This window comes from Mobula birostris, chromosome 12 (assembly GCF_030028105.1).
Source record: "Mobula birostris isolate sMobBir1 chromosome 12, sMobBir1.hap1, whole genome shotgun sequence".
In the NCBI taxonomy this organism is placed as follows: domain Eukaryota; kingdom Metazoa; phylum Chordata; class Chondrichthyes; order Myliobatiformes; family Myliobatidae; genus Mobula; species Mobula birostris.
The window spans coordinates 111,130,258-111,147,360 of NC_092381.1; the positions used below are offsets into that span (position 1 = coordinate 111,130,258).

General features: G+C 45.0%; 1 protein-coding gene across 1 annotated transcript in view; it reads left to right on the top strand.

Annotated features, from left to right (window-relative positions):
• The first annotated feature begins 4,981 nt into the window (after positions 1-4,981).
• The window catches only part of ttc9b (tetratricopeptide repeat domain 9B), a 68,976-nt gene continuing 56,854 nt past the window's right edge, over positions 4,982-17,103 (top strand). Inside the window, exon 1 of the mRNA XM_072274563.1 lies at positions 4,982-5,411. Coding sequence (XP_072130664.1) covers positions 4,982-5,411 — 430 coding nt within the window. The remainder of the gene's footprint in view (positions 5,412-17,103) is intronic.

Genomic DNA, 17,103 nt, shown 5'->3' on the forward strand with positions numbered 1-17,103 from the left:
GGGCTAGCAACCCTGACTGGTCAAAAAAACAATTATTACAGAAACAGCAATGAAGAATCCTTCTGTACAGAGATGGAGGACCTTCATTGCTGCCCTAAACGCTGTTCCGTGCTGAGATCACAGCCTGGATTTTTGTCATGAGTCAGGTTGCAGCTTAAACGTTGACTTCAAAGCAAAAGTGGCGACCACTGTGCTACGTCATGTGACCAGGCACAGACTTAATATTTTATACCATATTTTTGAAATCAAGCTGAAGCAGTAATTGAGTTAAGACCTGTGCTAACCATTCCAAAATGAAGCATGTTACACTAATGGCTCCACAAATCTATGATATAGGAAGAGAAGTATGTCTTATTTAATAAGTAGAGATCCCAAAATGAACACGTGATATGCCCAAAAATAGTAAACAAGTAACTGATGTTTTTAACAAGAACAAGATTCAAGTGTTTATAGTCATTTCCAGTACACAAGTGTAAAGGAAGACAAAACAATTATTACTCAGAAAATCACCAATGATCGCTGGTGCAATCTTGCTCTCCTCTGACTATTGAGCACATTCGCATGAAACACTGTTGTAGGAGAGCAGCATCCATCCTCAGATATCCTCACCACCCAGGCCATGCTGCCACCAGGTAGAAGGTACAAGAGCCTCAGGACTCACATCACCAGGTTCAAGAACAATTCCTATTCCTGAACCATCAGGCTCTTGAATAAAAGGGGTTAACTATGTTCACCTGCCCATCTATTGAGATGTTCCAACACCAATAATCTCACTTTAAGGGCTATTTGTCTTGTTATTTCATGTTCTTATTGTTTCTTGCTATTTATTTATATTTGCATTTGCACAGTGCTCTATGCTCTGCTTGATCTTTCATTGAGCCTGTTATAGTTACTATTCTATAGATTTGCTGAGTATGCCCGCAGGAAAATGAATCTCAGGGTTGTATATGGTACTCTGATAATAAAATTTGCTTTGACGTTGATTTGACTTTACTCTAGATCTGATGCACCACAAAGAAGATAAGATAAAAAAAACCCGAATTATAAAAAAACACAAAAAAATATAAATACATAAGATAGCTTATGTACACAGACTGATTGTATGTCTGTAAAGTGACACTATGCAAATGAGTGTATATAAAGTGGCTGTGACAGGAAATGATAAAGTAGTGGTTTGGGGGGTGTGGTGGGGTCGGTTAGTAGGTGGAGGTGTTGATCAGTCTCACTGCCTGGGGAAAGTTACTGTTTTTGATTCTGGTGGTCCTGGCATGGATGCTATGTAGCCTCCCCCCCCCCCCCCCCCCCCCCCCCCCGATGGAATTGGGACCAATGCTGTGAGAGATGTCTTGAGATTCAAGTGTAAAATGTCAACTTGACTGCCTTGCAATCCTTCCAGGGGTGTCGACATTTTCTGAAATACCACCGTGCCTGTGACTCGGTGGCTATCCTTTCCCTACAACATGCGGACAGGAGCAAATGCAGCTGATGTCACAGCCGGTTAGGCAGTCAGAGCAAGATGCTCCTAAATCCACCCCAGCTGCTCAGAAAACTTCAAAGCCCTCGCCAAGGTACTTGGTCATTGGGCAGAGGCGGGGGGGGGGGGGGGGGAAGAAACCGGTTGACGGTGGCTGGGGAGGACAATAGGAAAAGGTGTATGTGTGAGAGGGGCTGGGTGCATCAGAGGGAGAGAGAAAGGGACGTGGTGGGGGGGGGAGGGGAGAGCAGGTTACCTGCACTGCAACAGACAATAAGACACTGCAATAGGTAGTCAGAACTGTGCAACGCATCACCAGCACCAGAATACACGCCTATCAAGTACATGTATACAGAAAGGGGCCAGCGACATCATAACGGATTGCACCCACCCTACTCACGGACTGTTTGTCACACTTCCATCAGGGAGGAGGTACGTAACATCCACCACCAGACTCAGGAACAGTTACTTTTCCCAAGCAGTAAGGTTGATCAACACCTCCACCCATTAAAAACTACCACTACTTTCTCATTTCCTCTCAGCTACCTTATGTACAGACATTCCTGTGTCTATTGTCACTTGAACCGATGTTCCAATGACAAACCCTGCCATCTTCATCAGGGCTGATGCCTAGGCATGTCTAGTCCGGGGGTACAGATACCCCCGTCCCTCCTGATTGATTAGTCCTCATCCAATCAGGTGTGCACTGCTCCAACCCGTTTACAATCGAATTCCAGTTCTTACTTCAAGCGAGACCTTGGTCTTTGTTAAAATTCTAGTCTCAAGGAGCACAGGATTTTCATCCTTTCGGGTTACCCGTGGAAATCAGCAGTAGCAGAACATTGGCCTTAGGATTACTTAGATGGCACAAAACTATTGTGCTGTGCCACTGGTTTCTGGGGCCACCTGGAGAATGGAGCCATTGAAATAAAACCGGAAGGGAGTGATGGGCAGGTCACGACTGTGAGATAGAAGAAGAGAAGTGACAAGAGGGCCACCAAAGTAGGGGAAAAGGTAAGGGATGTGTAATTAGAAAGAAGTGGTTAACAGAAGTTAAAGAAGTCAATGTTCATACCATTAGTACTTCTGGAGTATGGTCTCCATTGTAATGACACGTGGTAGCCAGATCCCACAATACGGACTTCAGGAAGGGGAAGCTGAGGGAGCACACACCAACCATCGTCGAGGGATTAGTAGTGGAAAGAGTGAGCAGTTTCGAGTTCCTGGGGGTCAACGTCTCTGAGGATCTGCAGCAAACTGGGTGCAGCATATCGACGCAATTGTAAGGAAGGCACAGCAGTGGCTACGTTTCATTAGGAGTTTGAGGAGATTTGGTATATAACCATATAACAATTACAGCACTGAAACAGGCCATCTCGGCCCTTCTAGTCCGTGCCGAACTCTTACTCTCACCTAGTTCCACCGACCTGCACTCAGCCCATAACCCTCCATTCCTTTCCTGTCCATATACCTATCCAAGTTAACTTTAAATGACAACATCGAACCTGCCTTAACCACTTCTTCTGGAAGCTCATTCCACACAGCCACCACTCTAAGACTGTCATCTAAGACTCCCACAAATTTCTGCAGATACACTGAGCAGAGCATTCCAACTGGTTGCATCACTGTTTGGTATGCGGGAAGGCACTGCACAGGATCAGAATAAGCCGCAGAAAGTTGCATACACAGCCAGCTCCATCATGGGCACTGGCCTCCCCAAAACTGAGGACACCTTCAAAAGGCGATGCCTCAAGTAGTTGGCATCCATCATTTACGGACCATCGTCACCCAGGACATGCCCTCTTCTCATTGTCACTATGAAGGAGGTGGTACAAGGGCCTGAAAACACCCGCAACATTTCAGGAACAGCTTCTTCTCCTCTGCCATCAGATTTATGAGTGGACGATGAACTCATACCTTGCTCTATTTTGTGCTCTCACTTAAGAGAGCAGAAAAATCACTTGATTTTTATAAATATTTCTTATTGTCATTTATAGTATTATTATGATGTTTTGCCATGTACCACTGGTGTGAAACAATAAATTATACAACAACTGCCAGTGATATTAAATCTGATTCGATGGATGGTGAGCTCTCAGTGAAGTTGGTAGAGGGATAAACACACTCATGTCATTGGGTTTGTAGACTAGAAGATCAGAACCTCATAGTCTGCCTGAATAGTTTACAGCCCCAGTGGCATGAGCGTTGAATTCTCCTTGATCAGACTCAAGACTGTTTAATGTCATTTGCAGTACACGACTGTAAAGGAAAACGAAATAATTGTTACACTGGCTCTAATTCAGCACAAAAAAAATACACAGTAAGATAAAGACGACAATGATAAAAACACAATAAATATAAATACATAAGAGAGCTTATATACATAGATTGATTGTACAGGCGGAGGTTGATAGGTTCTTGGTTAGTAAGGGTGTCAAAGGTTACAGGGAGAAGGCAGGAGAATGATAAATCAGCCATGATTGAATGGTGGAGGTGACTCGATGGGCTGAATGGCCTAATTCTCTCCCAACTTTTTTTTCTGGTGTTAAGTATCAACTCCTGTCACCTTAAACCCAAGCACCCCCCCCCCCCACCTCCGCCCCCGATATTGTATTCTTGTTTTCTATGGCTCTCACGATCTTATACACCTCTATGAGGTCATTTGAAATCTATGAATCAGAAAATTGAATGAAACTGCCAGGCAGCAGCTGACGATGGGGTCAGACACCGGAACCACTGACTGTGACGGCTCCACAGATGTTGCCTAATCCGCTTGGTATTACCGTTCGCCCCATCGAGTGTGTTCCACCATTCCATCGTGGCTGATTTATTATGCCCCCTCATCCCCATTCTCTCGCCTTCTCCTCGGAATCTTTGACACCCCACACTAATCAAGAACCTCTTTAAATATATCCACTGACTTAGCCTCCACGGCCGTCTGTGGCAATGAATTCCACAAACGTATTGCACAGAGTTTCTTTCCCCGGTGCGGCGCCTTGTGGGCGCACGCAGAGTTAAAATACAAATCACCACACCGCTCTAACTGCTGCAGATGTAGAAGAGGGATTTCGGGAAAACACGCAGCCTTGCAGTGGTTGTTGATATTTGGGTGGAGGTTTATCTGGCGCATACTACTCGTCCTCCAATTATTTTCCTGATTATTTCGTGATTGCCCGAGCCCCAGCGCACGCGTGTGTGTGTGTGTGTGTGTGTGTGTGTGTGTGTGTGTGTGTGTGTGTGTGTGTGGTTTAAAGAGAGTGGGCGGGTTAAATAGAAACGCCTTTAAGGGTTAAGCGGGAGAAACGGGCGCCGCTGCAGCACGCGAGCCCGGTGTGAGCTTGCGCTGTCCACGGTGCTGAAGGGCAGCTCGCTTCGCAAACAGCTCGCCAGTTACAGGGTTTCAACCCGCCGGAGCGATCGCTCAAATATATGCACAGCAAACTGTTACAGACCATCAAAAGGCGACAGGTTTCCGATCTTGCAAAGAATGGTGCGCCTGTAGGCGGGATGGAAAACAGATATTCCCTAAAAGCTCAAGGCATAGGCGGGGGGAGCATTGGTCAGCGACAGTCACGGATAGGAGCGAGGGGAGGGAGTCAGTCACCGGCCAGCTCCCGGGACCCTTTCCGGGGTCCGGCGGGGCTGCCAGATCCCAGGAACCCGGCAGCCCACCAAGGAGAGAGCGAGAGCGACAACGGTTGCAAGATCCAGAGAGCCGTGTGCTTCAAGATCGAGGGGAATCAATGTTACCGGGAGAAGAAATTCCGCGAGGCGATTGGCAAGTACCACCGGGCGTTGCTGCAACTCAAGGGGATCCGGATCGGTGAAGCTCGGGGCGAAGACGTGAGCGATCTGCGCAAAGGACGCGGTAGATTGACAGAGGAGCAGAACCGACTTATCGAGAGCACCGAAATCGACTGCTACGATAGTTTGGCGGGTGAGTGCTGTCATCTCATTCACCCGAGTTTGCCGGTTGTAAACACCCCTTTAGCACGTCCTCTACGAATCCATCAAGCCCTTAAAATACCCCTGAGGTCAGCTTTATTTTGGAGGCGACCATTGCAAAACTATCATCTCACAGTTTACCCGTTAAAGCTGGGTGGTGTACAGTGTACCTCCCAGCAGCGCTCTCAATATTTATATTACGATTGATCCGATAACCGGGTTAGACCTCGTCTTCGAAAAGGAATTTCAACGCGATATTGCGGACGGGTTCTTGGAGAACTCGTGAAAATCTACGAAGATTCCACAAGCATCCCTGCACCGGGGATATGTGGAATGACATCTCGAGAATATTGGGCTTTGGGGATGCCACGGTGTAAAGGTGTGTTCTGCATCCCCACGCACCCTAGACCACCCGGTACATCGCCCATTGCAAGGCCTCTGGGAGAAAAGAGCTGCGATCTTAATCGTACACCACAGTCGGGAACGCCGCAGGATGCCTGTAAATAAACCACTTGCATGCAGAAAGAACTTTACCGATTCGAGGGCCAAGCCGCGGCAACACGTTAGTTCCGCTCCTACGCGTGTTGCCCTACAAAATGAAATAACATATGTAGAAAGTAACTGGAGACGGCTGCGGTCCAGATCGTGAGCTTGCAGTCAGCCGACCCATTACTACACGCTAATATCCGCTGTTGTTCATTATGACACTCAGCAAGGTACAGGCGATGGTGCACACCACAATCTCGACCCATGCCAATGGTATCGGATAATCTGGGTTAGGGCTGCTTCCCGGCTGTGAACTACAAGTATCAGATTACTATCATCCAGAACTCCCAGCGGGTTGGTCTCCTAATTCATGACTATATGTTTTCCTGTTCTAATCTTATAGGATGTGTGGAATCCGTTGTATTTTCCAATTGCTGCTAAACCCGCAGTCATCATCCTCACCGCCTGGTCTCTCACTGTAATGCCCTTCCCTGTAACACTTACAGAGTCGTCGAGACAGATAGCAATGAAACAAGCCTTTCAGTCCAACAAGCCCATACAGACTGAGATCCCCATCTAAGACAGTTCATTTGCCTACTAAACCTTTTCCACCCCCGTATCTATCCAACCGTCTTGTAAATGTTGTGTTCAACATTATGTAGGATAGAAACATAGAAACATAGAAAATAGGTGCAGGAGTAGGCCATTCGGCCCATCGAACCTGCACCGCCATTTATTATGATCATGGCTGATCATCCAACTCAGAACCCCACCCCAGCCTTCCCTCCATACCCCCTGATCCCCGTAGCCACAAGGGCCATATCTAACTCCCTCTTAAATATAGCCAATGAACTGGCCTCAACTGTTTCCTGTGGCAGAGAATTCCACAGATTCACCACTCTCTGTATGAAGAAGTTTTTCCTAATCTCGGTCCTAAAAGGCTTCCCCTTTATCCTCAAACTGTGACCCCTCGTTCTGGACTTTCCCAACATCAGGAACGATCTTCCTGCATCTAGCCTGTCCAATCCCTTTAGGATTTCAATCAGATCCCCCCTCAATCTTCTAAATTCCAACGAGTACAAGCCCAGTTCATCCAGTCTTTCTTCATATGAAAGTCCTGCCATCCCAGGAATCAATCTGGTGAACCTTCTTTGTACTCCCTCTATGGCAAGGATGTCTTTCCTCAGATTAGGGGACCAAAACTGCACACAATACTCCAGGTGTGGTCTCACCAAGGGCTTGTACAACTGCAGTAGTACCTCCCTACTCCTGTACTTGAATCCTCTCACTATAAATGCCAGCATACCATTCGCCTTTTTCACCGCCTGCTGTACCTGCATGCCCACTTTCAATGACTGGTGTATAATGACACCCAGGTCTCGTTGCACCTCCCCTTTTCCTAATCGGCCACCATTCAGATAATAATCTGTTTTCCTATTTTTGCCACCAAAGTGGATAACTTCACATTTATCCACATTAAATTGCATCTGCCATGAATTTGCCCACTCACCCAACCTATCCAAGTCACCCTGAATCCTCTGAGCATCCTCCTCACAGCTAACACTGCCGCCCAGCTTCGTGTCATCCGCAAACTTGGAGATGCTGCATTTAATTCCCTCATCCAAGTCATTAATATATATTGTAAACAACTGGGGTCCCAGCACTGAGCCTTGCGGTACCCCACTAGTCACTGCCTGCCATTCTGAAAAGGTCCCATTTATTCCCACTCTTTGCTTCCTGTCTGCTAACCATTTCTCTATCCACATCAATACCTTACCCCCAATACCGTGTGCTTTAAGTTTGCACACTAATCTCCTGTGTGGGACCTTGTCAAAAGCCTTCTGAAAATCCAAATATACCACATCCACTGGTTCTCCCCTATCCACTCTACTAGTTACATCCTCAAAAAATTCTATGAGATTCGTCAGACATGATTTTCCTTTCACAAATCCATGCTGACTTTGTCCGATGATTTCACCGCGTTCCAAATGTGCTGTTATCACATCTTTGACAACTGACTCCAGCAGTTTCCCCACCACCGACGTTAGGCTAACCGGTCTATAATTCCCCGGTTTCTCTCTCCCTCTTTTTTTAAAAAGTGGGGTTACATTAGCCACCCTCCAATCCTCAGGAACTAGTCCAGAATCTAACAAGTTTTGAAAAATTATCACTAATGCATCCACTATTTCTTGGGCTACTTCCCTAAGCACTCTGGGATGCAGACCATCTGGCCCTGGGGATTTATCTGCCTTTAATCCCTTCAATTTACCCAACACCACTTCCCTACTAACATGTATTTCACTCAGTTCCTCCATCTCACTGGACCCTCTGTCCCCTACTATTTCTAGAAGATTATTTATGTCCTCCTTAGTGAAGACAGAACCAAAGTAATTATTCAATTGGCCTGCCATTTCCTTGCTCCCCATAATCAATTCACCTGTTTCTGTCTGTAGGGGACCTACATTTGTCTTTACCAGTCTTTTCCTTTTTACATATCTATAAAAGCTTTTACAGTCAGTTTTTATGTTCCCTGCCGGTTTTCTCTCATAATCTTTTTTCCCCTTCCTAATTAAGCCCTTTGCCCTCCTCTGCTGAACTCTGAATTTCTCCCAGTCCTCAGGTGAGCCACTTTCTCTGGCTAATTTGTATGCTTCTTCTTTGGAATTGATACTATCCCTAATTTCTCTTGTCAGCCACGGGTGCACTACCTTCCTTGATTTATTCTTTTGCCAAACTGGGATGAACAATTGTTGTAGTTCATCCATGCAATCCTTAAATGCTTGCCATTGCATATCCACCGTCAATCCTTTAAGTGTCATTTGCTAGTCTGTCTTAGCTAATTCACGTCTCATACCTTCAAAGTTACCCCTCTTTAAGTTCAGAACCTTTGTTTCTGAATTAACTATGTCACTCTCCATCTTAATGAAGAATTCCACCATATTATGGTCACTCTTACCCAAGGGGCCTCTCACGACAAGATTGCTAATTAACCCTTCCTCATTGCTCAAAACCCAGTCCGGAATAGCCTGCTCGCTAGTTGGTTCCTCGACATGTTGGTTCAAAAAACCATCCCGCATACATTCCAAGAAATCCTCTTCCTCAGCACCCTTACCAATTTGGTTCACCCAAACTACATGTAGATTGAAGTCACCCATTATAACTGCTGTTCCTTTATTGCACACATTTCTAATTTCCTAATTTCAACCACTTCCCCAGGGAGGCTGTTCCATTTCCACACCACCCTCTGCATGTTGCAGGAAAAAGTTGTGCCAGGTCCCCCTTAGATCTTTCTCATCTGCTGAGAGGATCATCTGGGGTCTCTCTTTTACCCATCTGAGATATTCATCATGACAACTTCCCATCCATTAAACAACCTCTTTAACCCCCTGCCATCAGGCAAGAAGGCTAGGGTTAGTGCTGGGACAAGGACTGTTAGGATGAAAAACAGCTTCTTCCCCCAGGCTGTGAAACTACTGAACTCCCTGCCACCATCAGATCTCTTCGCCCATGAAGTGCCAATAGCACATACAGTATCGTTTACTTTTTGACTTCAGAATCAGGTTTATTATCACCAGCATCTGTTGTGAGCAGCAGCAGTTCAATGCAATACATAATATAGAAGAAAACAAATAAATAATAATAATAATAATAATAATAATAATAAATAAATAAGTAAATCAATTACAGTAAAACGCACAACATGCTGGAGGAACTCAGCAGGTCGGGCAGCATCCGTGGAAAAGATTGGTCGATGTTTCAGGCTGGAACCCTTCGTCAGGACTGAAGAGGGAGGGGGCAGAGGCCCTATAAAGAAGGCGTGGGGAGGGTGGGAAGGAGAAGGCTGGTAGGTTCCAGGTGAAAAACCAGTAAGGGGAAAGATAAAGGGGTGGGGGAGGGGAAGCAGGGAGGGGATAGGCAGGAAAGGTGAAGAAGGAATAGCAAAAACAGAAATACTGTAATGTTAATGTTAATGACTCCGTCTGTCTAAGTAGACAACGGATGCGCCCATTCCGGGACGCAGACCTGGGCGATGAATATGGAGATCCTGGGCTGCCCAGACATCAAGATCCCCCTCTCGGCCTCGCGGGTGTGGTCCAAAGGAATGTGAAGCAGTACATTTGGCATCAGCTTGGCTGCAGGAGCTGCCGGGAGGTGACGTGATACATCATCCAACCACCTTAGGGGCTCCACTCCGGATTTGTGTGGGGTTTCCTCCTCAGCCTTCTCTTCTCCCGAAGATACCCACAAGGCAGTGGGATCCGTAACCCTGGATAGGGGCCCATACCGGGTACTGTCAGCCGGAGCCAGCTGAGCCCGGGACTCGTGTAAGGCAGGGTCATTACGCCCTGTAGTAGTGACATATGGAGCCATTACCCACTACCCAAAACAGAAATAATATATATTTAAAAAGTGAGGTAGTCTCCAAGGGTTCAATGTCCATTTAGGAATCGGATGGCAGAGGGGAAGAAGCTGTTCCTGAATCGCTGAGTGTGTGCCTTCAGGCTTTTGTATCTCCTACCTGATGGTAACAGTGAGAAAAGGGCATGTCCTGGGTGCTGGAGGTCTTTAATAATGGGTGCTGCCTTTCTGAGACACTGCTCCTTGAAGAAGTCCTGGGTTCTTTGTAGGCTAGTACCCAAGATGGAGCTGACTAGATTTACAACCTTCTGCAGCTTCTTTCAGTCCTATGCAGTAGCTCCCCCCCCATACCAGACAGTGATGCAGCCTGTCAGAATGCTCTCCACAGTACAACTATAGAAGTTTTTGAGTGTATTTGTTGACATACCAAATCTCTTCAAACTGCTAATGAAGTATAATCATCATCTTGCCTTCGATATGTTGGGATCAGGTTAGTTCCTCAGAGATCTTGACACCCAAGCACTTGAAACTGCTCACTCTCTCCACTCCTGATCCCTCTATGAGGATTGGTATGTTTTCCTTCGTCTTGCCCTTCCTGAAGTCCACAATCAGCTCTTTTGTCTTACTGACGTTGAGTGCCAGGTTGTTGCTGTGGTACCACTCCACTAGTTGGCATATCTCACTCCTGTACACCCTCTCATCACCACCTGAGAACCTACCAACAATGACTGCATCATCAGCAAATTTATAGCTGGTATTTGAGCTATGCCTAGACACACAGACATGGGTATAGAGAGAGTAGAGCGGTGGGCTAAGCACACACCCCTGAGGTGCACCAGTGTTGATTGTCAGCGAGGAGGATATGTTATCACCAATCCGCACAGACTGGGGACTTCCAGTTAGGAAGTCGAAGGTCCAATTGCAGAGGGAGGTACAGAGGCCCAGGTTCTGCAACTTCTCAATCAGGATTGTGGGAATGATGGTATTAAATACTGAGCTATAGTCAATGAACAGCATCCTGACATAGTGTTTGTGTTGTCATAGGTGACTTGTGTCATAAATGCACCTTATTCTTTGTTAATTTATCTGTATTACCTTTGTGTTATGTGTGAGTTATATGGACTGCATTGCACACCTTGGTCCAGAGGAACATTGTTTCATTTGGCAGTATACATATATATGGTTGTATGACAATAAACTTGAACTTGGACCTTAAACCTATACCCTCTAGTTTTTGGTTCCCTTTCCCTGGGAAAACTAAACTTACAGACATTTTATGCCTAATATAATTCATTTAATAACAATATATTTCAATGTTTTAATGATGTAATATGGCCCTATACAGATGGGACTAATTTCATTAGACGACATAGGTGCAGTGATTTGTTTAGAAATAAACTAGTGATTTTGAACACTTGTAAGTTTGCATATTTAGTGATGACATAGTCTTTTCATGAATCATTAAATATGATTTGTATTACAGTTAAAATAAATATTCAATTACCACAGCAATTTTATTGTCTTTGTGTAAATACACTGCACCCCCCCACCCCCAAAGAACAAATATGTCACCATTACTACCCTGAGATTAATTTTCTTTCTGGGGTTCACAGTAGATATGAAGAAACATAATAAAATCAATGAAAACTGCACACAACAAGGATGGACAAAAGACCAATGTGTAAATTGTGCTTCCTTCATCAATGACCTCCATCACCCAGGACATGCTCTCGTCTCACTGCTGCCATCAGGATCAAGATACAGCAGCCTCAGGTCCCACACCACCAGGTTCAGGGACAGTTATTAAACTGAAAGGGAACCAAAAACTAGAGGGTATAGGTTTGTGGTGAGTGAAGTTATCCACACTGGTTCAGGAGCCTGATGGTTGAGGGGTAATAACTGTTTCTGAACCTGGTGGTGTGGGACCTGAGGCTCATTGTGGTGAGTGAAGTTATCCACACTGGTTCAGGAGCCTGATGGTTGTGGGGTAATAACTGTTCCTGAACCTGGTGGTGTGGGACCTGAGGCTCATTGTGGTGAGTGAAGTTATCCACACTGGTTCAGGAGCCTGATGGTTGTGGGGTAATAACTGTTCCTGAACCTGGTGGTGTGGGACCTGAGGCTCATTGTGGTGAGTGAAGTTATCCACACTGGTTCAGGAGCCTGATGGTTGTGGGGTAATAACTGTTCCTGAACCTGGTGGTGTGGGACCTGAGGCTCATTGTGGTGAGTGAAGTTATCCACACTGGTTCAGGAGCCTGATGGTTGAGGGGTAATAACTGTTCCTGAACCTGGTGATGTGGGACCTGAGGCTCATTGTGGTGAGTGAAGTTATCCACACTGGTTCAGGAGCCTGATGGTTGTGGGGTAATAACTGTTCCTGAACCTGGTGGTGTGGGACCTGAGGCTCATTGTGGTGAGTGAGGTTATCCACGCTGGTTCAGGAGCCTGATGGTTGTGGGGTAATAACTGTTCCTGAACCTGGTGGTGTGGGACCTGAGGCTCATTGTGGTGAGTGAAGTTATCCACACTGGTTCAGGAGCCTGATGGTTGAGGGGTAATAACTGTTCCTGAACCTGGTGGCGTGGGACCTGAGGCTGCCGTACCTCCTTCCTGATGGCAGCAGTGAGAAAAGACCATGGCCTAGATGTAATGTGTCTCACAGTAAAGCCTCTCACTGTAATGTTCTTATCTAATGTGGCCTACAATAATCTCCCTTCCTGTAAAATTCATTAAGTACTACTTCCCTCTCCTGTAATTTCCCCCACGATGTGGGTTTTCATTACATAGACCGATTGTGACTTTCCTTACTGAAATGTCCTATTTAGATGATTCATCCATTCAGTTTGCAGACTTGAGGTTTGACCAATATCAGGCTTGGCTATGATGGAGGCTTTTGCTACTGCTTGTGTGAAAGGGAGGAGTGGTGGGAGAGGTGGCTTCTGGGCTTTGATGTCTCTATCATTCTATGGGTTTTCTTTATTCCTGAGAAGAGATTAAATATACTTGGAAATTTTGATGATTTACCTTGTTCTGGTCATCTACTTTCAGGAAGAATATCAATAAGATTCAAAGAATACAGAAAAATAAATTACAATGATGTTGCTGGGACTTTGAGGATCTGAGTTATAGAGAAACGCTGAATAGATTCGGACTTTATTCTCTGGACCGTAGGAGAATGAGGGGAGATTGGATAGAGATATGCAAAATTATGAGGAGTATAGATAGGGTAAATGCAAGAAGGCTTAGTCCATTGAGGTCGGGTGAGACTAGTCCTAGAGGTCATAGGTTAAGAGTGAAATATTTAAGGGGAACATGAGGAAGAACCACACAGAGGGTGGTGAGTGATGGAAGCGGGTTCAAAGGCAACATTTAAGAGAAGTTTGTGTACATGGATGGGAGGGGTATAGGGGGCTATGGTCATCATCATCATCATCATGTCTTATTTGTAGGAAATCATGGTCGTCCCATTACCATGGTTGTTTTTGGTAAATTTTCCTGCAGAAATGATTTGCCATTGCCTTCTGAACACAGCAGGCCAGGCAGCATCTCTACGAAGAGGTACAGTCGACGTTTCAGGCCAAAACCCTTGGTAAAGGGTCTCGGCCTGAAACGTCGACTGTACCTCTTCCTAGAGATGCTGCCTGGCCTGCTGTGTTCACCAGCAACTTTGATGTGTGTTGCTTGAATTTCCAGCATCTGCAGAATTCCTCGTGCTTGCCATTGCCTTCTTCTGGGCTGTGCCTTTACAAGACGGGTGACCCCAGCCATTATCAATACTCTTCAGAGACTGTCTGCCTGGGGTCAGTGGTCGCACAACCAGGACTTGTGATCTGCACCGGCTGCTCATACGACTATCCACCACCTGCTGCCGTGGCTTCACTTGGGCTAAGCAGATGCAACAAGGGTGAACGGAAGGCTAGCAGTGGGAAGGAGCTCCTTACCTTTCCTTTGGGTGAGATGTGCCGTATCTTCAGCCGGCCTCCATACCACTGTGGTACAGCCCCATACTGATGAGATAGGTAGGATAATAGTTCAGCACTGATTAGCTGGGCTGAAAGTAATGCTCCATGACTCTATGATCCCAAAGTCCCGATGAGCTGCCTCACAGAAACAGAGGGACATAGTGGGCCAGTGCTGGGAGAGTAAGCACAGCTTGATTAAACTCTTTTTGGATAAAAGGGAAAGGGTGACACATTGGGGGTGCCTCCAAGTGACATCAGAAAATGGTGTGGGATTGAGCAATAGGGATTATCGTGAAAATTTACAATCATTGTCCACTTGTCCACATTGTCCACATTATCTAATGCTCATTTATGCAAAAATCTAATCAGCCAATCACGTGGCAGCAACTCAGTGCATAAAAGCATGCAGACATGGTCAAGAGGTTCAGTTGTTGTTCAGACCAAAGATTAGAATGGGGAAGATTGGTCACCTAAGTGCCTTTGACTGTGGAATGATTGTTGGTGCCAGCTAGGATGGTTTTAGCATCCCAGAATCTGCCAAGTTTCATTAAAACTGTTGTAGTTACTATTTATTAATTTACTGAGTGTGTCCACAGGGAAATGACTCTCAGGGTTGTATATGGTGACATACATGTACTTCAATAATAATTTTTGCTTTGATCCTTGAACTTTGATCTCCTGGGATTTTCACACGCAGAAATCTCCACAATTTACAGAGAATGGTGTGAAAAACAAACAAAAAATCCAGTGAGAAGCAGTTCTGTGGGCAAAAACACCTTGTCAATGAGAGAGGTGAGAGGAGAATGGCCAGACTGGTTCAAGCTGACAGGAAGGCGACAGTAACTCAAATAACCACACGTTACACCAGTGGTGTGCAGAAAAGCATCTCTGAACATACAACATGTTGAACCTTGCAGTGGAGAGACTACAGCAGCAGAAGATGACGAACATACACTCCGTAGCCTCTTTATAAGGTACAGGATGTACCTAACGAAGTGACAACTGAGTGTACATATGAGGAACACTGCAAACAAGGGGAAGTTATTGAGTGGCAGTTCTGTTGATTTCACCCAAACCTCCTCCTCACTGTCCCTACCTCAGGGAAAAGGAGTCCAACGGGTGTACTCCTACTGCCACCTCAAACAAGAAAAAATACTTCAGGTGAATGAGAGAGCCTGCAGATGCTGGGAATCCAGAGCAACACACACAAAATGCTGGAGGAACTCAGCGGGCCAGGCAGCATCTGTAGAGAGGAATAAACAGTTGACGCTTTGGACTGAGACCATTCATCAAGACTGTCGAAGGGTCTTAATGAAAGATCTAGGCCAGAAGCGTTGACTGAGATAGATGAAATGTTGCTTCATAGATCTTCCTGACCTTTTACAGCTCCATATCAATAGATTACACTGGAGAACAAAGACTTTGGGTGTAATTTATAGATTTTGGGCTGCTGAACATGAGAATCATCATGAAATTTCCCCAGTACACACCATTTTAGGAAATCACCTCTGTTTGTTACTTCAATTCATAGTTTAAGACCAAGATTAAGGAAGGCATTTTTGTTGATACACAAATCTAACAGGCCATCAATGACAGGTAATTCAAAGAACTACTAGTGAGACCAGAGAAGATTACATGGAAGGCATTCAAGGAAGTGGTTGAAAATTTTCTTGGCAACTATAGAGCACCAAACTATGTGCAGCTGGTTGAAAGCATGCTTCAAGCATGCAAAACCATGAAGTGCAACATGTCACTAAAGATTCATTTTCTGCATTCCCATTTAGACTTCTTCCCTGCAAATCTTGGCGCTGTCAGTGACGAGCATGGTGAAAGGTTTCACGAGGACATTGTGGTCATGAAGAAATGGTATCAGGGCAATTGAAATCCATCAGTGCTGGCTGATTATTGTCGGACACTTAAGCAAGAAGCCTCAGACACTGAGTACAAATGAAAATCATCAACAAAACATTTTTAGCTTAGTTGAACTATTGCAAAGCATCAGCACCATTAAGCAAATAAAACACATTATATTCAATAGAAGTTAATTTCTTGTTTCTCCAAATTCCTACATGATACAGGTAGTCTGAAATTATATTTGTGTTCAGCTTCAAGCAATCTATCATAAATGAAAGAAATTTCTGACGAAACAATTTGTTGGCCAGTGTTATTAACAGAAGAGCAAGCAAGCTGATTTATCCGGAAAATTTCATAAAAGGTGTTTATATAATTGAATAATAAATGATGTATGATAAACCTTTGACCGCAATTGAAAGCCACTCCTGTTTCAATTTCATAAGTGTTGGCTGCGTTTACTTCATTTTATGTTTGTGTTCTAATTGTGGGGTTCAGGCACAAACTAACCATGCATTGCATTCTACCCAGTAGCAACAATAAATGAATGTGTCTATTTATCATGAATTCCTTTTGGCCATTTCAAAGAGAAAAAGACAGATTCTAACTCATAAGAACCTTAGATGTTGGAGCAGAATTCGGCCATTTCATCATAATTGATCCACTTCCCTCTCAAACTCAGTCTCCTGCCTTTTCCCTGTAACCCTTCATGCCCTGACTGATCAGAATCCGGTTTAGTATCACTGGCTGGCATATGTCGTGAAATTTGTTGACTTTGCGACAGCAGTACAATGCAATTTATAATAATGGAGGAAAAACTGTGAATTACAGTAAGTGTATTAAATATTTAAATTAAATAAGCAGTACAAAAATAGAAATAAAAAAGTAGTGAAAAAGTAGTCGAAAAGGCTTCAATGTCCATTCAGAAATTAGATGGCAGAGGGGAAGAAGCTGTTCCTGAATCATTGATCAGGCTCCTGTACCTCCTCCCTGATGGTAGCAACGAGAAGAGGGCATGACCTG